This window comes from Panthera onca, chromosome E1, assembly GCF_046562875.1.
Source record: "Panthera onca isolate mPanOnc1 chromosome E1, mPanOnc1 haplotype 2, whole genome shotgun sequence".
In the NCBI taxonomy this organism is placed as follows: Eukaryota; Metazoa; Chordata; class Mammalia; order Carnivora; family Felidae; genus Panthera; species Panthera onca.
Window position 1 is genome coordinate 22,034,941 of NC_138352.1, and position 20,009 is coordinate 22,054,949.

The 20,009-nt window shown below is 51.0% G+C and overlaps 1 protein-coding gene across 1 annotated transcript in view; it reads left to right on the forward strand.

The window, feature by feature from the left end:
• The first annotated feature begins 1,661 nt into the window (after positions 1-1,661).
• Positions 1,662-20,009, forward strand: part of DNAH9 (dynein axonemal heavy chain 9) — a 329,272-nt gene continuing 310,924 nt past the window's right edge. Inside the window, exons 1-5 of the mRNA XM_078437738.2 lie at positions 1,662-2,071; positions 10,327-10,523; positions 12,477-12,635; positions 13,685-13,815; positions 18,469-18,680. Of these exons, the coding sequence (XP_078293864.2) occupies positions 1,679-2,071; positions 10,327-10,523; positions 12,477-12,635; positions 13,685-13,815; positions 18,469-18,680 (1,092 nt within the window). The 5' untranslated portion in view covers positions 1,662-1,678. The remainder of the gene's footprint in view (positions 2,072-10,326; positions 10,524-12,476; positions 12,636-13,684; positions 13,816-18,468; positions 18,681-20,009) is intronic.

Below are 20,009 nucleotides of genomic sequence, written 5' to 3' on the forward strand. Positions count from 1 at the left end.
GGTTGACAGTGTTCAGGAGACTTTACTGTCAGATATCTTCAGATCACCTCCACAGGCTTCTGGGTTTCTATTTTTATGTATATTGGGGCAAAGGGACAATGAGGATGGAGGTCAACATAGGCCACGACTGGGGTGGTAGGAACTTTATTTGAAGGGTTTACAGGAAGTTAATGGCTCTGAAGTCACTCTCTCTATAAAACATGACCGGGATTTACACATTTGGAGGCCCTAAGCATTAAAACAATAATCATGCCTTCCTCTGTGCAAAATAAAAACTCTAAAAAACAATGCTATGTGTAAGAAGCCCCCAACACTTCCATTTTCCCCTGATGCTTTCTTTTGCAATGTCAATCACCAAATTCATCTTAAAATCATTTTAGGGCCCCTGCTTTGTCGCTTTCCTCACAGTTGGTCTGCCTACTGTTTAATCCGGCAATGATAAAACACTCTTTACACACATAAAGATTCATTTTCTATTGTGAACATTTTTCATCATAGTGCCTCCTGTGCCCCAGTTATTATGAAATCAATCATTTTACCTTTTAGCTACCAACTTTTCCTGAGGGGTTCTTGTTAGCTGAGTTGCCTTTGATAAGTGCTTATTCTGTTAATGTTTCTTTGAAGCCATTATGAACATTCTTTTTTACCAGAGATTGTGCAGTCTCTGGTTGATGACAAAAATCAGGGTGGTAGGGCGGGGGGTGGGAGGGGGGGGGGCTCATTTCAGACCTGCAGGCTTCACGCTTCCAGGCTGTCCCTTTCCTTGTCCCTACACCCCTTACAAGCATGCAAAGAGCCAAGCTATTTATATCTCCATAATGAAGAGGGAGTCAGGTGACAAACGCTAATTTCTGAGGTCAGTAAAGCTGCTTCACGGTATCCCTTTTGGAAGACAAGATCCACATAATCCTGTATGTTTAAAAGCACCTTTCTGAACTTCAGAAGAGCTGATTGGGGCCATCTCAGAGTTTGAGTCCCCATTTGTCAGATTAAGCACACACTTAAGGCATGAACAGAGCAGGGCCCTAAAAAAAAAATCTTTTTTAAAAAAATTGACATTGAAATTCTGAAGCTGATCTAAAATTATTATTTCATTATTATTTCATTATTGTTTAATATTAAATTAAAAATTCAGTTCCTCAGTCGCACCAGCACCTTTCAAATGCTCAGTGGCCACATAAACACCGTTCTAAAGTATGTAAGTTATCACGGAAAAGAAATTTTAAAAATTCACTGAGTTCGCTTACATCTATTTTAGGATTTGACATCGTTTTTTCAAGTTTGAATTGCACATTTGGGGAGTAGACGGGAGAACCAGCATATTTTCAGTGTCTGGAGTCCTCTAAAGAATTTAATCTGACCTTAGCCAGCAAGACCCTTAACAGCATTTGTATCCTTGCCCTCCCCCTCCACGCACCCCGTCAATAAACCGGGGCTCTGGACGGTCACCCCTGAGCACCTGCAATCCGAGAGAGCAGGCACTAACCAGGAGCGGCGGCTGGTTTCCTAGCAACAGCGACGCGAGCCCGCCCCTTGCCGTCCGCGTCCCTCGCCTACCTCTCTAGCCTGGAAGGAGGCGTGGTCAGCAGTCTCCGGCCCAATAGGAGGGCAGCGGAGGCGGGAGCCCCGGCCGCGTCCGCGTCGCCCGGGAAACCGCTGGGGCCTGCCGGAGCGCGCGATGCCGGGAGCGGAGGAAGCGGACCCGGAGCCCGGCGCCGACCCGCGCCTGCGACTCCTGGGGGCCTACGTGGCCCGGAGCCTGCGGCCGGCCGCCGGCGCCTGGGAGCGCTGCGCGGGCACGGCCGAGGCGGAGCGGCTGCTGCACGCCTTCCTGGGCCGCGAGGATGCGGGGAGCCCGCAGCCGCTGCTGGTGGTGCGGCCCGGGCCGGGGGGCCTGGCGCTGCGACCCGGGCTGGACGCGGGGCCCGAGGCCGGCCCGCCTCGCGCCAAGGGGCTTTTCTTCCTGCGCACCGGGCCGGAGCCGCCGGGGCCCCGCAGCCTCCGCGGCGCCGTGCTGTGCGGGGACGTGCCCGCCGCCCCTCTGAAGCATCTGGCCGCCCTGTTCTCTCAGGTGAGGGTGGGCAGGTTGCGGGGCGCCGGCAGCCACTGGGAGGGGGAGGCGGAGGGGAGGCGGAGCCGGAGGGCGGGGCAGGGGGCGGGGCCAGAGGGGAGGGGCCCCAAGCCCAGAGCCCACGTGCGACCTGGGGGCGAGCTGGGGCCACCTGGGAAGGGGCCAGGTCAGAGTGAGAAGCTGAATGGGCTCCGATTTCCTCCAGTCCCGGTCTGGGACCAAGCCAACGTCGAGGGGAGGCTGGAGGCAGGAGGGCCTGGTGGGTCCTGACCATTTCTTAATCCCTCTGTAAACAGGCACAGGGAAAGACAAACAGTGGTGACCAAGGGGTCATCTCTATGGGGTCAGGGAGGTAACGGAAGTGAAAGGCTCTATATACACAGTGCTTACCTACGAGGGGAGTTAAAGGGGGAGGTGGTTTGGTTTTGATTTCACCTCATCCGTGAATACCCAGTGTCAGCCACGTGCCAAGATAAGAAGTTGGGGCATCCATTTGGAAATGTCCAACAGGTGCCCACAGGTGTTTGGAGGGGGGAGGGGTCTGCCCTGAGCTCAGGGAGGAAGATGTCCAGAGTCGTGGATTATAGAGTACTTGTGTGAGGCCACAGGCAAAGCGGGGACAGTGCAGATTTCAGAGAGGGTGCCCAAGGTGAGATTCTTGGGACATTTAGACCTTTCTGGAACGGGAGTAATTTTCCCTGTAAGTTGTGTGTGTGTGTTTGGGGAGGCTGTTTTGTGTGATAGAGGCCATAGGGAATACCAGAAAAACAGAAGACACAATCCTACCCATGAAATTGATCCTCTATTTCAAATACAGTAAAACCTTGGATTGCGAGTAACTTGTTCTGCGAGTGTTCCGCAAGAGGAGCGAACATTTCTAATACATTTTAACTTGATAAACGAGCAATGTCTTGCAACATAAGTAGTACGCGACGCGGGTTGTCACATGATCACAAAGAGCCAATGGTTCTTCTTTCTCTCTCTATCTCGTTCTCTCTTTCGCTCACTGTGGGATTGTGGGTGATTGTCAACGCAATGTCACAATTCCCCGACATCCTCAAAAGGAGGCAATAGCAAGTGTCGTTGGATAGGTTCCTTGTTACGGTTGCACAAAAAGAAAAAGATTCCACCGAGCCAATAGATAGCCCTGATTCTGTTAGTGATAGTGAACGTCGTCCTACACAATAACCCTCCTCTCTCTTGTCTCCTTCACACCAACCATGAAGGTGTTCAAAGGTAAGTGCAGGTGAATTTGTTTCTTTTTCTTTGTATTATGTATTTTCTTTATTATTTTGTGTTATATTTACAGTATTGCGATTTTTATATGAATATTTTTGGGTTGTGGAACAAATCATCTGAGTTCCCACTCTTTCTTATGGGGAAATTTGCTTTGATATACTCGTGCTTTGGATTACGAGCATGTTTCTGGAACGAATTATGCTCTGCTCGCAAACCAAGGTTTTGCTGTATTGAAAACTCGTACGCCTGGGGTGGAGGTAGAATTTACCTAGAGTTGGCCCCAGTGCTGGAGCCGGGTCCTGGAGGCTCCCTGCTAGGCCAGATGTTAGCCTTTTAGTTGCTTTACCAGGAAGCTCTGGGAAGGGGTTATGGCAGGGAAGGAGCACGGGGGACAGAGTCACCCTCGGGAAGCCCAGAGAAGCTAGGTTTCTCAGTAGATCAGGATGCACTTCAGTCTTTTAACAACCAGCATGGCTTTACTGCTGTGCATTGTCTGAACACCCTCACTACAGAGATCTAAGCTTGGATCAAGTCCCCTTGTGAATGATGATGACAGAAGGAAGTGCCACTGTGATCAGAGGAGAGAGGTATGCATGTGGTCTGAGAGCCACGCTTAGCCTCAGGTGTCGAACTGGCTCCTGAACAGGAAGGAAGGTTAGGGTAAATGGATGTCAAGGTAAGTTTCAAGGGACTGGGAGCAGACTGAGCCAAGGTTCAGACATGGCGCTACACTTAGTACGTGTGGAGGGCAGCGGGTCAATCTCAGAGCAGGATCAGGCCCGAGGAAATGTATCCAGCGGGCAAACATAATTGTAAAATAATCCAAGCCCTCAAACATTCCAGAATTTTCATTGGTGCATTGAACGAGATTGGAAACAAACTGAATGTTTATCGACAGGGGACCGGGCAAATGAAGGAAGGTCCGGCTATAATTAAACGGAAGAGTTGGTAGGGCGCCTGGGTGGCTCAGTTGGTTAAGTGTTGGACTTGGGCTCAGGTCATGATGTCACAGTTCATGAGTTTGAGCCCCGCGTCGGGCTCTGTGGTAGCAGGGAAGAGCCGACTTGGGATTCTCGCTCTCTCCTCTCTCTCTCTGCCCTTCCCCCGCTCGTGCTTTCTCTCTCCCTCTCAAAACAAACACATAAACTTTGAAAAAATAAATAGATAAAAGGAATAATTGCTAGGGAACAGTCCTTAAGGTAATTTATATTTATTGTGGGGAAAAAAAAAACCACACAAGATAAAATTCACTCTCTCAATAATTTCCAAGTGTACAGGCTGACACCTGTGAACTCCCCACACACTGTTGTGCCGCAAATCCCCGGGAACCCCCACCATCCTGCATGACTGAAAGCCGGTACGCGCTAAACAAACCCCCAGGTCCACCTTTCCATGGGCCCTGGCATTCCCCCCCCCCCCACCCCATTCTACTTTCTGTTCCCATGACCTTGATCACTCTGGGTACCTCATGTGAATGGAGTCGTGCAGCATTTAGCTTCTTGTCACTGGCTTACTTCATTTAGCATAATGTCCTCGTGGTTCATCCATGGTTGTAGCAGGTGTCAGAACCATCTTCCTTTTTAAGGCTGAGTACTATCCCATTTTATGTATACATCGCCTTTTGTGTATCCATTCACCCATGGAGGGAAGTTCTTTCCCCTCTTGGCTAGTGTGAAGAGTGCTGCGATTTAAGATAATTTTTTAAGGTGCAGAATTATAGTATAGTATGCTACCATTTCTGCTAAAAAGAAGAAAGAGGGAGGGAGGAGAGAAGGGGGAAGGAAGCAAGGAGGAGGGAAAGCGGGAGGGAGGGAGGACGGAGGGAAAAAAGGAGGGAAGGAAGGAAGGGAAGGAAGGAAGGAAGGAAGCAGGGAAGGAGGGAGGGAATGAAGGAAGGAAAGGAAGAAAGGAGGGAAGGAAGGAGGGAAGGAGGAAGGGAAGGAAGGAAAGGAAGGAAGGAGGGAAAGAGGAAGGGAAGGAAGGAGGGAAGGAAGGAAGGAACGGAAGAAAGGAAGAAAAGAACGAAGGAGGGAAGGAGGAAGGGAGAGGGAGGAAGGAAGAAAAGAAGGAGGGAAGGAAGGAGGGTAGTAAGGAAGGAAAGAGGGAAAAAAGGAGGGAATGAAAGAGGGAACAGAGGAAAAGAGGGAAGGAGGGAGGGAGAGAGGGATGAAGGATGGACAGATTCACTAACAGAGGAATCCACAGGCCCGAGAAACTAGGTGACTGAGCTGTAGGGGCAGATAGAATGCTTGCTTCGCACTGGGAAGCTTTTGCACTTTCAGATTTTGCACGAGGTAAATGTATTATGTTTTTAAAATCCAAATAAAATATTTACTTTTAGATTACCTTCAGGCCTTAGCATTTCTCGAAGCCGCTAACAGCCATCCATAGGCCATTCAACCACTGTTCCCTCACATACTTCTTTTACTCGCCCTGCTGATCGAGGGCAGTTACAGCCTCCAGCTCACCTCCTGTCCCCTAAGCCCCTCCTTCCCTCCCAGCGCTCCTGCCCCCTCTCCTCTCCCCCTGTGGGCCAGCTTCACTCCTGGTGGCATACTCCCCTCATCCTCCCACACCCGACTCAGCTCACTCAAGCCAAAGGAGCCCTTGTGGCTGAGAGAAGCCCTCTTGTGTTAGGGCGTGGGTGTGGGGTACGATTCCTCCCAACGAGGGAGGAAGCTATACATTTTAACATTATTTTGTTACACTAGTACAGGGTTTAAAAAAAAATGCATCCAAGGTACGCCTGGGTGGCTCAGTCGGTTGAATGTCCAACTCTCGATTTTGGCTCAGGTCGTGATCCCTGGGTCGTGAGATCGAGCCTGGTGTCAGACTCTGCACTGGGCATGAAGCCTGCTTGGGATTCTCTCTCTCTCTCTCTCTCTCTCTCTCTCTCTCTCTCTCTCTCTCTCTGCCCCTTCTCTCCTGCTTGAATGTGTGTGCACTCTCTCTCTCTCTCAAAATACATACATGATAGATAGATAATAGATTGATAGATAGATAGATAGATAGATAGATAGATTAAATAAAGTAATTAAAAAAGGCATCCAAGCAATGTTTCTTGGAATTGACAGAATTTAGTAACGAGTTTCCTGCTAGTTTTCTTCCTCCTCCCGGCCACTTCACTCACTGCTGCCAGGTTATTTTCCCCGAGGTCCGAGACTTGGGTGCCATTTTGAAGTTCTGTGTCTGGGGGAGGGAGCGTGGGATATGGAATCTGATGGGCCTGTGTTCGAATCCCGGTTCTGGGCAATGCATCATTGTCATGTGACCTCTGCGGCCAGGGTCAAACGATCATGCAGGACGGTCATGGAATTTAGAAACAGTACATGAGGACACCCGGAATGGTGTGCTGTGTTGTAGGTTTGCCCTACAGGACAAGAATTATTGTCCCTCGATACCCCACTGAAAAGCGTCCTCACTCCTCTGACCCCTCCTTGTCACCTGGCCCTAACCCATCCCCGCTGTCCCTGGAGGACTCAGCTGTGTGTCTGTCCCCACAGCCTCTCCATCTCTGAGCCTTCGCTCCTCCTTGCTGCTTCTAGACTCGTGGAGAAAAACCTCCGCTTGGATCTTACGCCATCAGACAAAACCCGCCCTCTCCCGTCTCACTGCTGCGTCATGTACTGACGGCCCTGCCCCCGGCTCACTGCGCCTCTTTCCAACATCACTCCTACCTTACCACCTGGCTGCTTCATCAGATGTTGGAAGGATCCTTCCAATAAGCCGGCCTCCGGGGTCCTTGAAACTTCCTCCTCTAACGATGTTGCCTACCTCTCTACTGTGGCTGTTCCCAGACCTCCCATTCCAAACCACCCCCTCAGGATCCCACATCAGGGACCTCTTTCTCCTGTTGCTACAGAAGGACCGTGTGCCGTCCCCTGGTGGCAACCCCAAGACTAAAAGCTCCACCTTTGCTCCGAATCCCGTCCATTCTCGTTTCCTTGAAGAGGTCACGCCAACGATTCTCCCCTCTCTCCTACATTCTTGGTTTTTCCTTCCCCACCAGGTAACTCCCGTCAGACAGAATCCTCATTCTTCCTGGCAGCTCTCGTCCTTTTTTCTGTGGTCCCCTCGACGGCAGAATGCCTGGGATTCGTGTCTGTTCTCGCTGGGCCCCATCTTCTTCCTGTTTTAGCCTGCGGTCACCCCCACGTCGCATGGAAGACAAAGTGAAGAGCTCGTCGGCGTTACCAGGACGCCGGATGCTTCAGCAGTCCTCTTCTGGTTGGACCTGTGAGCGGCCTTTGGCTTTCAGGACACCAGTCTTCTGACGTCGCGATGGCCACTCCTTTCCATCAATGGCACCTGCCAGCTTCCTAACACTGGAGAGCCCTTGGGCTCACTGCTTGGACACCCCCTCCTCTCTATCTGTCCTCAGATTCTCGGGAGCAGTCATTCACACCTCCCCACCCCAGAGTTTCACAAACCACCTGATTCTGATATTGCTGTCCCCAGCCTTTGCTTCTCTGAAATCCCAACTGCCATAGCCAGCTACCTTCTGTCTATAATATACGTCCCCCAAGGATCTGCACAGCTCTCTCCCTGTCCTCCCCAGTTTTTGCTTAAATGTGACCTTCTCAATCAAGCCTGCACCAATCAGTCCATCTGTCACTGTAAACTCTCTTGATCGTCCTCCCCTGCTTTGTTGTTATCCTTTCTTGCAGAACGTTCCGTTGATGGACTGTCTCTCCCCTGAACTTCATGAGCTCAGGAATTCTTGTCTGTTTTGTTCATTGACATACCTTCCCAGCACCTAGAACACGATTAGCATATAGATGGTTAATAAATATTTATTGAATAAATGAAGGAGTAGCTTTTCGTTTCATTGAAAGTTCACGTTCATTATTTTTCTCTCACTCAGAGCCCTCAAAAATCCGGTGCAAGCTCACTTACCAGTTTTTCTTCAGACCGTGTACGTTCAATTATTCTGTGAACCTCTATGGAGTGCTTCCTCTATGCCAGGCCTTATGGAGGACTGTGGGTATAAAAAGACCAGATGAGATACAGTCCCTGCCTCTGAGATCCTAAGAATATTTCTCTTCATTCTCTCTTTCCTCTTGGGCCTTCTGCCCTGGGTCCAAAAGGGTCCTTTCTTTTCTTCCTTTTTTCCTTCCTTCCTTCCTCCCTTCCTTCCTTCCTTCCTTTCTTTCTTTCTTTCTTTCTTTCTTTTTAATAAATGTCTGTTTATTTTGGGGAGAGAGTGTGTGCGAGTGGGGGAGGGGCAGAGAGAGAGGGGGACAGAGGATCTGAAGCGGGTTCTGCATGGATAGCAGAGAGCCCCATGCAGGGCACAGACTCACAAACTGTGAGGCCATGACCTGAGCTGAAGTTGGATCCTCAACCAACTGAGCCGCCAAGGCACCCCGCTCCCCACCCCACCCCGAGCATCCTTTCTCAACATGAATGAGTGGGACTTGATTTGTGACATCTTCTCTGTTGGCACTCCCTGTCCACCTGCTGTTATAAATTCTCAGTTCAGTGATTGTTTCCAGACAGGCCAGGCAAGGCTCACCCTCTTCGATTTCACCTGCCAGGTCTAGGTGTCCCATTTCGTAGCCACATGGACTCTGGTCATTCATAGAACCCAACCAGCCATATGAGTTTCTATTGTCATTATTTCCTTGGTTCTTCCTTATCCCATTTCCCGATCATCTGGGTTTCTCTCTCTCTCTCTCTCTCTCTCTCATCCCTTTCCTTCAGCTGTGAGATGTTCCTAGTAGGTTCTATCAACTACAACTTTTTAAGTTGCTAGTGATCAAAACCTCCACGTGAAGTAGCTAAGAAAATTCTGGAGCGGCTTGATTCAGGAGCTCTAATGATGTCAGAGGACATGGGCTTTTCTCCATCTATAAAGTGTCTTTTCTGCATATTGACCCTATTCTTTTTTTTTAAATTTTTTTAATGTTTATTTATTTTAGAGACAGAGCACAAGCAGGGGAGGGGCAGAGAGAGACAGAGAGACAGAATTTGAAGCAGGCTGCAGGCTCTGAGCTGTCAGCACAGAGCCCGATATGGGGCACAAACTCACAGACCGTGAGATCGTGACCTGAGCCGAAGTCGGACGCTCGACCAACTGAGTCACCCAGGCACCCCCATATTGGCCTTATTCTAAGGCTCCATATGTTGGCAAGGTGGCCACAATCGTTCTGGACTCCTAGAAAAGAGAAAACTCTCTTCGTCAAAAAGTTCAGATGCGAGACTTTGGCCTGACTCGCATTGGCTCAGATTTGTTCACATCCCGCCTCTGGACCTAGAAATGAGTACCAAAAAAAGAGGAACCCTACTGGGTGGCCCAAACCAACTAATGTTCACCCTACAGGTAGATTTAAGATCCTCAACTTGGCTTGCTTTTTTAACACGCCCTGGTCATAACACCTGTAGACAGATGGGCTTCCTTACCCACATTCGTCCTATATTTTGACATTTTCAATCGCCTCCTATTCACCCTGCTCATGACGGAGGGGCTCCTGCCCAAGAGTTCTGGGGATGGCCAAGCACACGACATTGGATAGATGATCCTGATGGCGGCTTATCAGTTACCTAGACTCACAGCCCAGAGGAGGAGGTGGGAGAGGACACTGTGTCCCTTGGGAGTTGGGCTTGGGACCACAATGAACAACCACGGGGCTATGGGAGGCAAGCTTGGGGTGGGGGGATCCAGATGGTGGGGTGCCCACCAGCCCCGGTGGGAGGATAGGACTGGCTTGTTTGAGGAAGTCCACTGGCTGGCAGGGGGTCGAAGCCCGCTACTCAGAATTAAGCGGCAACCGCGCCCATCCCCTTGACGAAGACGGCTGTCTGGCCAAGGGGACTCACCTGCAGGTGGGCTCTTCGAGACCCTCCCAGTTTTACCAGACGTCAAGGCAATACACACTGTTGGCTCTTAATAGTAGGCCCTACGGCACGGGGGGCTGCAAAAGGTTGCGGGTGGCCTTCTGGGCCATTCTAAGATAGTCTTTCCTGAAGGCGTCAGAAAAATTCCCACCTTCCCTTCCCGCGTGCTTCCGTTCCAGGTGGTCGTCCCCGTCCTGGCCAATGAGAAGAATCACCGAGGCTGGCCCCACGTGGTATGTCAAGATGTCCAGCGGCACGCCCACGGCCTGCAGGGCGACCTCCTGGTTATCCTGGAGCAGGTGAACGGGAAGACTGTGCTGCCTCTTCCGGCAGGCGCCGACGAAGTGGGGTTTGTGGATTCTGACAGCGACAGTGCGTAAGTACCGCCAGCCTGGCCGTAGGGGCCTCCGAGATAGGGGAGATGCCGGTTTATCTGAGTGTTTTCTTTACGACTTCTCCGTTCCCGGCTCCGCACACCTCCTGGTTCTGCGCACAAGCCCACCGTCAGCCGTTTGCCAACATCCGCGGACTGCGTGTTTTCCGCGGATTGCCGCCCGTGCCTCTCGCTCCCTGTGCCCGAAGTCCCTGAAGGCCATCACAGCAGCATGGCCCTTTTCTCCCCCACTCAGAATTAGTTCAGGGCCGGGAGCAGCCACACTGATTTGCAGTATTTTGCTCATCAGGACAGCGTCTCATCCTTGGCAAAGACCCAGGTCCGGTCTGGGCAACAGCCGCGCGCATTTACGCGGCACGTAATGTCACAGAACCAGCCTCAGTGGCTCTTGTTACAGTTCGCACCCTCCTCCCCCTGGCAGCTGGAGACTTTTGTCAGATCTGGGATTTTTTTCTTTTCCCCCAAACGGACACAAATCTGGCTTTGTTTGAAGTCTACGCCTCTTCGCGTCTGGGTGGGCAGGAAACCCCCAGCCTCTTCTCCTTGGAGGGGGAATGGCTTTCTTTCTGTCCCACGGGGATTGTCTTTTTCCTTTTTCTTTTCAGCCAGCCTGGGTTTCTAAATGATACCTTTTTTATCTTCTATCCAGCACTTCTGTGTGTTTCTGGGAACAGGCCACCTTCCGGTGTGAGTGCCGTCTGCCATATTGCCAGCAGTTTGCAAATGTATTACTGTCAACAGTTGTACGTTCAAGGGCCCGTGATTTGATCTGGAGACTAAGTGTCGCGTGCAATGCCAATGTCCTTTATAATGGGTTTTTGCTATTGGGAAGTAATTTGCTACATATATAATCTGAAGCAATTTCCCAGTTAACTAGAAAACCTAATGTGGCTTAATAAAAATATTCAATTTTTGAAATAAATAAACTCAAATGACGCTTTCCCTGTTCCTTTTTATATGTTAACATAATAACATTCAGTGTGTGTGTGTGTGTGTGTGTGTGTGTGTAATCATTGCTGGGTTTGTCTCGCTTTGTTCAAATTTGATAATTTCCCGAAAGGCTGGATCACATTTCAGGGAGGTGAGTATCTTTTCCTTTCAATACCTTCTGTAATCACTTGCGACATATCGTTGCTCAGCAAATATGAATTTAATTAAAATAAGCGAAGGTGGGTTTCTGGCGTGAAACACCCAGGCGGTAGATTCTCTTTCTGTGTCGCTTATGTCCTGGGTTCTTGGCATGAACAGCTGTCTATGAAAGCTTTGTCGAAAGGCCACCAAAATATGTTCTGGACATTTACATCTCTTCCGAAACACCTCTAGCTTTCCTCACTGAAGGATTTTCGAAAAGGTGTAGGAGGGGGAGTGGGGGCCCAGAATGAAATTGCCCGTGGCCTTCAGATGGCTGATTCCCTGCCTCGTGGAGGAGGACGGAGCCTACCTCCTCTTGCTGCAGAAGTCAGAGCCAAGACCAACTGTGGAAATTGGCAGAGAGGTAGATGTGGTTCCGGGTTCAGTGTAGAGACCGACCCTCTCCCAGGACGGGCCGGCCTACCAAGGATCGCACTGCTTTGTCAAGTAGGGAGCTTGCTGACATTGGGGGTACTCAGGCAAGGGGTGGACATTCACCCGAATAGCTTCTGTCCAGTGTATTCCTGCACGGACAGAAAGGCTCGGTGGGATTCAGAGTTCTCAAACCCGTCTTCAGGATGCCGGGGAAGCCCCCAACCTTGAATAATTGCGTACGCGTGCACACGTAAGCGTTTTGTCTGTACTTTTTATTGACTGCGGATCCGAGTCTGTCATCCAACGGAAGTGAACAAAGCCTGGATTCAGTGGAATTTCCCACCTATCTTTGAAAGACTTGGAATTCTGTTTTGGGGACACCTGGAGTTACTTCCAGTAGACCCGGGAGATTTGTCGTGTCTTCCACAGCTTGGATTGCACAGAGAAGTCAGTCATCTATGCCATTGAGTCCGCTGTAATCCAGTGGAGCCGCCGGGTCCAGGGGGTGCTCAAGAGAGAGTCTTCCCAGCCCCTCCTACAAGGGGAGAACCCCACCCCTAGGACGGAGTTGGAGTTCTGGAAGAGCAGGTAGGCGCATGCTCAAATCCTGGGGCGTAGATGTCTTACCGGGGATGATGGTGGCCTGGGGGGAAGGGGCAGCCACTGAGTCTGGTCCCACCCCCGGGGACTTTTCACCACTGGTTGGGTCAACACAGGTGTCCCAAGCGCGGGAAAATGCTTAGCTGTCTTTCCTTTCTTGAGCTATGATCTGTCTACCGGCTGACATTTCTTCAAAGGTGCTTTCAACCAAATATAAAACTAATGAACCCTCTGTCACGTTTTGTCTTCTACTCCTCTATCCCCTCCTCCGTGGACAGTCGAAGCCATATGCACACTTCTTGTTAAAGATCTGGGGTTCTGGCCATTGGCTGCCTGCAAAACGGCCTTTCCTAGGGCCCAGTCAGTCATCCGGAGGGCTGGAAATCCCATCCTCCAGGGCGTCCCAGCCCCTGAGGGATTCTGGAAAGACCTGACTAGTGCTCCCACTCCTTCCCCCTCCGGCTCTCCTGTTTCCCTGCTTCTGTTTATTGCCGTGCCGAGTACTCCTTCACTGAAAAGGAGACAGAAAGATGTTTGAGGCAGACGCCCCTGTTCTCGCCTTGAACGAGAGTGTCCCTGTCACGTGGCCAGGCGTACCGGTAGGGCTCCGGCCCTCTGTGTGCCCCAGCGCTGAGACGCCCCATCCTCTTGCCTCGTCACTGACCGTTCCTCTGACCTGCTGACGGGCCCTTCTCCGGCAGCTGTGTTCCGACGACACCCCCCGCGCCCCGCCTTCCAGACCTTACTGCAAGAGCTAATGACCTCCAGCTGCCGAGATGAGCCGCCAGATGGTCACAGCAGTGTTCGCTGCCGTTACCTCCCGGAGCTGCCCCTTTGAACCCGCGTCCCCGACCCAGGCTTTTGCCCTCACTGTTCCAGGAACAGATGCCCCGCTCTGTGGGGCTGGCTCCGGCCTGTGTGCAAGCACCCGGAGGCAGGGCCCCTCTGTGTCCGGGGGGGGGGGGGGGGGGGTCATCACAGTGTGACTTGCATTTCGCGATGTCCGCCCGGACTCACCCCTCTCCACGGTGTTGTAGGGCTGAAGATCTGGAACACGTTTACAACCAACTGAGAGCGATAAAGGTGAGGGGCATGGCCAGGCTCCTGGACAGAGTCCACAGCAGCTACTTCCCAGCTTTCCAAGCCATGTGCAGAGATGTCGTAGCAGGTGAGGACGCGCGAGTATTTTCGTCAACCCGCTGGCGTCGCATTTCTTGTTTAGTGCTGAATTGTCTTCTCCCTCTGCGATTTTCCAGTCTCTGAAGCCCTCCCACCCTACACGGTCTAGCTTGGTGATGAGAGTGCCAAATCTAGAAGCAGGAAAGCAGACACCTTGTGGTCTGTTTGCGTTGCCAAGGCTCTGTGACCCCGGCAAAGTCACCTAACCTCTCTGAGCTTTAGTGCGGAGCGCGGTTGTGGCCCCCGCACTCCCCGCGGAGGCTTCCCTGGGCCGCTGGGGGATGACACAGTGGAAGTGCTCTCTGACCATGTTGTACTGTGCACGTGCATGTTGTGACCTCTCACCTCTGGATTCCAAGTCCCTCCGCCCCTAGCTCCTTGGAAGAAGTCTCTGTTCCTTTTCGAGCTCCGTTCTGCTTTTTTCTGTTCCTGCTGTCGGATGGGACTGGCCATCGGAGCCCCAGACAAGATCGGCCCCTGTCAAAATTGCAGTTAGCAAAGTCTATGATTAGAAGTAGGTAAATTTTTCTCGGGGCTCCCTCTCCCGCCGTCTGTACCCTTTGCTTCTTTCCTCCCTCCTATCAAACCTCCTCCCGCTAGCTCTTCAGCATGGTAGGTCAGAATGTGCTTTTGAAAGCGTCCGTAATTTCATGTGATTCAAGCTTAATTCAAGTGGTGGTTTTTCAAACGTTTTTTTCCTCGATCAGAACTCTTTCTTCAAGTACAATCTACGGAAGTCCACAATGTAAAACTAACCAAGCTACATTTGCTCTGTTAAAGAGGGGACCGTCCTGTGTCCAGACCCCACTGGTCTACCCCTGCCCCACCATCTCAGCCCCACGGCGTGGGGTTTGGAAACCACTCAGCTCAAGGAATAAAGGTCCCAGTGGTGGGGGTTCCGATATGTGCTAACTAACAGAGGAGAGTGGCCGTAAGTGACTAGTCTTTGAGGTCCTTTTGGGCCCTAAAATATTATCACAGACATCACTCTGCCAACACATAAAGCTGGCTTGGAACAAGATCCCTCGTGGGGGCCCCCGATTATTGCTTCTCAGAGAGGTTTTGTGTCCCAGAGGAACCAGCCATTGTTCCCAAGTTATACTGTAGTTCAGATGGGACAGGTGTCCCCAAAAGTGGATGCGTGCCACCACCACTGTGATTGTGGGAGACGTATGGACAGGTATGTTTGAAAGCGTGTTAAACGGTTGGGGCCGCTGGGTGGCTCAGTCGGTGAAGCGTCCGACTTCCGCTCAGGTCATGATCTCACGGTCCGTGAGTTCGAGCCCCACGTCAGGCTCTGAACTGACATCTTAGAGCCTGGATCCTGCTTTGGATTCTGTGTCTCCCTCTCTCTCTGTTCCTCCCTTGCTCATGCTCTGTCTCTCTCTCTCTCCTTCAAAAATAAAAACATGAAAAAAAAATTTTTTTTTTAATTTTTTTTTAACGTTTATTTATTTTTGAGACAGAGAGAGACAGAGCATGAATGGGGGAGGGGCAGAGAGAGAGGGAGACACAGAATCGGAAGCAGGCTCCAGGCTCTGAGCCATCAGCCCAGAGCCCGACGCGGGGCTCGAACTCACGGACCGTGAGATCGTGACCTGAGCTGAAGTCGGACGCTTCACCGACTGCGCCACCCAGGCGCCCCGAAAAAAAATTTAAGTGTGTCAAAGGGCAACTGCTTTTGGCAAGTGATGCCAGTTTTCTGTTTGTGGTAGTGATTCAAAGTTTTCATCTAATATCTTATTCAGGTTAAAATGTGCATCAACTTTGAGAAAAGCACTCAGTAAGGAATATTACAGGTCGTATGCAGGCACGACAGCTACCATAAAGGAGACCTGCAAATGACTGACGTTCGGGGCCCTGAAATAAAATGACACGCGCTAAAAGTATATTTACGAGTCCGTTATTTAGAGCCCCAAATATATTTTGCACATTAATAGATTAATAGACTATAATCATTCTGCTTGATTAATAGTTATAAAAGATTTGGTTTCCCGGGTGGGCTTCAGAAAGCTCTTTGCAGTCGAGTAAATGCTGGCAATGAGAAGAAAGGAGAAAAAAACAATACCGTCATCATGATCACGGATAAACACGACAGCAAAATTAGAAATCCTTGAAACATATGTAACTCAATTCTGATGATGCAAGAAAAGGAATTTTGATTATAGGAGTTAGGCAAAGACTTGGTCAGAAATTTTGATGGGGTCTTCTGAGAATAAAAAGATTTTAGAGGGGCGCCTGGCTGGCCCCGTCGGTAGAGCACATGACTAGATCTGGGGGTCGTGAGCTCCAGCCTCACATTGGGTGTAGAGGTTACTTAAAAATAAAATCATTAAAAAATTTTTTAAAAGATTTTGGAGGCTGGCAATTAGTTTTCCCATTTCCGATTTAATTTCAGAGCATCTTTCTTTTTTTTTAATTTTTAAGATGTTTTTATTTATTTTTGAGAGAGAGACAGAGCGAGTGGGAGAGGGGCAGAGAGAGAGAGAGGGAGAGGGAGACACAGAATCCGAAGCAGGCTCCAGGCTCTGAGCTGTCAGCACAGAGCCCGACACGGGGCTCGAACTCACAGACCGCGAGATCACGGCCTGAGCTGAAGTTGGACGCTTAACTGACTGAGCCACCCAGGCACCCCAAAGAGCATCTGTCTTTCTTGAACCTAAAGAGACCCACTATGAATGTTAGTCGTCTTAGTCATGAGCAGGGTAGTTCTTGGGCTCACTGATGGACTGAAGAGAAGGAGAGGAAAAGAAACATTCCTGGATCAGTGGGCGCAAATTGGAAAATGATGCAAAGTAAAGAGGGGAGTTAAAGGGGTGGAGAAACAGTGTGGAACAAGACTGTCAGCGGTGGAAGGAAACCTTGGGAAAAAAGGAAGCCAACAGGTCCCTGCAGGAGCATTCTAGTCTCCGGCCACCAGGGGCAGGATTGGCGTAGTACGTTTGCTTTTTTGGGGGGGGGGGGGGGTGGGGGGAAGGTATCGTAAAGAGAAAGTTCTCTGGCCCGATGTCCTCAGCCTCCTTCCTCCCCATGTGTCTGAACGCTAGGGCATGTGCCCATTAGCATGGCTGCTGGAGCTGCGTCTCCCCCACCCCCACACGGCGGTTTTGATGTTCTCACCAACCCCTCCCATCAACTTACTGTGATATTTGACTTTCAACCATTCGACACACACACGACTTCCCGTTGGAGATATAAAGTGCAAATGTACACGCATTGCAAACTCCTGGCGGGGTGAGCCCCGCGGCCATCAAGCCAGGGTTCAGCCCCACAAACCTGGGGTGATCTTGCTTTTGTTCCGCTATAACCGTGGGAAGAAGACCCTAGGCATGGTGGGCAGGTCTTAATTTCTTCACTCGTGATGGGAGAGTAACGAAGCTCCTGCCCGGGGTCTGCTATGAGATGGGATACGTCTAGTGAATGAGTCAGTGCCTGGCACACGGAGCCTTCACTAAACAGGTACATTTTGGGTTTCCTTTAGGATGAATGAGTGCGGAGCCTGTAAGATAACAAAGGCCATGATCACGCATCACAGCGCCTGATTATCTGCCCAGGAAAGAACTTTATAAATGGCCCTTCCCGGGATACTTTGCTCAGTGGGCTTCTTCACTGCCTCTGTGGTGATATGCAGAGTTAGTCCCCCACCCACTGGGTTTCCTACTTTCCCTTCTCTCCATCACCACAAGGTGACTAGTGAAAGGCACCTATCTTTCCTTGGCTGTGGTCAAAGGAAGTGGTGGGGAGATTTTCCTGGCTTTGAGATCCAGCAGAACCCCGCCATCATCAGTCTGTGCTATTTCTCTGTCCCCACCTGCCTCCCCCTCGGTACGGGCTCAGTGAGATACTTGATTAGCAAAATGTTTATCAGGGACGTGACCTTTCCTGGGACACTCCCCTTGTGCTGCCTACAGACCTTCGCAAGAATTCTTTAAATTAGCTCCTGTTCCGCCTCTTTCTGAGGTTAGAGCGACTCGCCGTGCCCAAGGTCACACATCAGGGAAGCGTCTGGGTTGGCATTTGGAGGTAGATCTTTCTGACTCTAAAACTTGTCCTTCCAATCATCTACTTTGTATGGCGTTGGCCAGCAGCAAAGTATCTTCTCCACACAGGGCACCGGACTGGAGCCAGCAGAGCCAGGGAGGTATCCAGATACGGGACTTTTGTAAGACAGACTCCTCAGACCATTATTTCAGCTGTCCAGAGCTCTCCAGGTCTCAGTGTTTCCTCAAAAGAGCTGGAAAGTTTGGGACGCCTGGGTGGCTCAAGTCAGTTAAGGATCCGACTCTTGATTTCGGCTCAGGTCATGATCTTATGGTTCGTGAGATCGAGCCCCGTGTCGGGCTCTGCGCTGACAGCACGGAGCCTGCTTGGGATTCTCTGTCTCTGTCTCCCCGCCCCACCCCCGCCATCTCTCTGCCCCTCCTCCACTTGTGCTCTATCCCTCTCTCAAAATAAATTAAAAAATAAAAATTAAAAAAAAAGAGCTAGAAAGTTCTCGGGGACCAGCTTCCTCTGCTCTCCTCCTAGTTTAAGCAGAAATGGCAGCCACCGCTCCCCGGAAGCTTCCGTCCCAGGCACCAGGGCTCCACTCGGTAGGCATGAGCCCCAAGCGGGGAAGGTGACCATCTCCAATCCCTTCCAGCTCTGACAGAGGCGCAGGACATCCGGACACACCTGATGCCACTCTCCCGCCACCTGGAGATTCTCGAGAGCCTGGAGTTTCCGGAGGTGAAACCACGGCTGCGGCCTCTGCTCCACGTGGTGTGTCTGATCTGGGCCACGTGCGGGTCCTACCGCTCCCCAGGGCGGCTCACAGTGCTGCTCCAGGAAATCTGCAATCTCCTCATCCAGCAGGTTAGCCGTCGGGGCTCCTGACAACCTCCCCCCCTCCCCCCCCCGCCAGGGGCTGGCTGGCACCGGGTCACAGGGAAGAGGAGAGGGTGCGTTTCCTTCAGGGCAGGGAAATCATTCAAGTCCGGAGGAGTCTCACACTTAAATTGTGTTACTGTCACCGCCAGTAACTCCCAAAGGTGTTCTCAGTAGTGCTAGAATCCTTGGGAGGACCGGTCTTCCTTTCCCCTCTGCCCAAGTCCCGGGGTCAGGCACAGGGTGGGTGTGGTGAGTCTTGACCTCCTTAGTGATCAGTGCCCAGGGTCAACAGGGAAGCCCAACACTTAAGAATGCTGCCCCGAGAGCCAGGCGTCCTTGTGCCTAATTCCGAGTCACCACTGGTTAGCCGTGTGTGCCTGGGCAAGTGACGTATCTGCTCTGTGCCTCACATTCCCCACTGTGCAATGGGAAAAAGCAGAGGACCTGTCTCAAAGGGCGGCCAGATGGCCACATCCCACATGCTCATGCCCTGCACGTGCTATGAACTCAGGGCCTGTGAGCTACAGGGAAACAGCTTCTTGGACCACATAGTCCATACTCCTCCTCGGGGCCTCTTGGAACACCAGCCAGCACAGCATAAACCTCAGGAGTCTGTGTGTCAACAGAACAAGGGGCCTTAATGAGGCTTCGGGGATCTGTCTCCCAAATTGGCTTCTTTTACCTCTAATGAACATATATAAAGAGTAACTCGTAACAACTAACATCTACGGAGAATGTTGCAGCCTACCAGTGCTGTGACATCCAAGACCTCAGCCATTTTTGGATGGACCCTGTGAGATGGGCAAGGAGAGCCTTATTAATTTCTTATTAATATTTAGAGATGTGAGCTAAGGCTCGAGGAGGTCAACTGAGTCGCCAAAGGTCCCCCAATCCAGGACCAGAAGTCAGTTGTTTGGCTCCCAGGTCAGCACCCTTCCGTCACGGCATTTTTGTAAGACTTTTCCGGTTGAAAGTATAAGAAAGCCCAATCCACGCCTGGGTGGCGTAGTCGGTTAAGCTTCCGACTTCAGCCAGGTCACGATCTCGCGGTCCGTGAGTTCGAGCCCCGCATCGGGCTCCGGGCTGACAGCTCGGAGCCTGGAGCCTGTTTCCGATTCTGTGTCTGCCTCTCTCTCTGCCCCTCCCCCGTTCATGCTCTGTCTCTCTCTGTCCCAAAAATAAATAAAAAACGTTGAAAAAAAAATTAAAAAAAGAAAAAAAAAAAAGAAAGCCCAATCCAAACCAGCCTCAACAAAACAACTAGCATGACTTACTGGTTTGTGTACTTCAAAGGCCCAAGATAAGGCTGGCTCC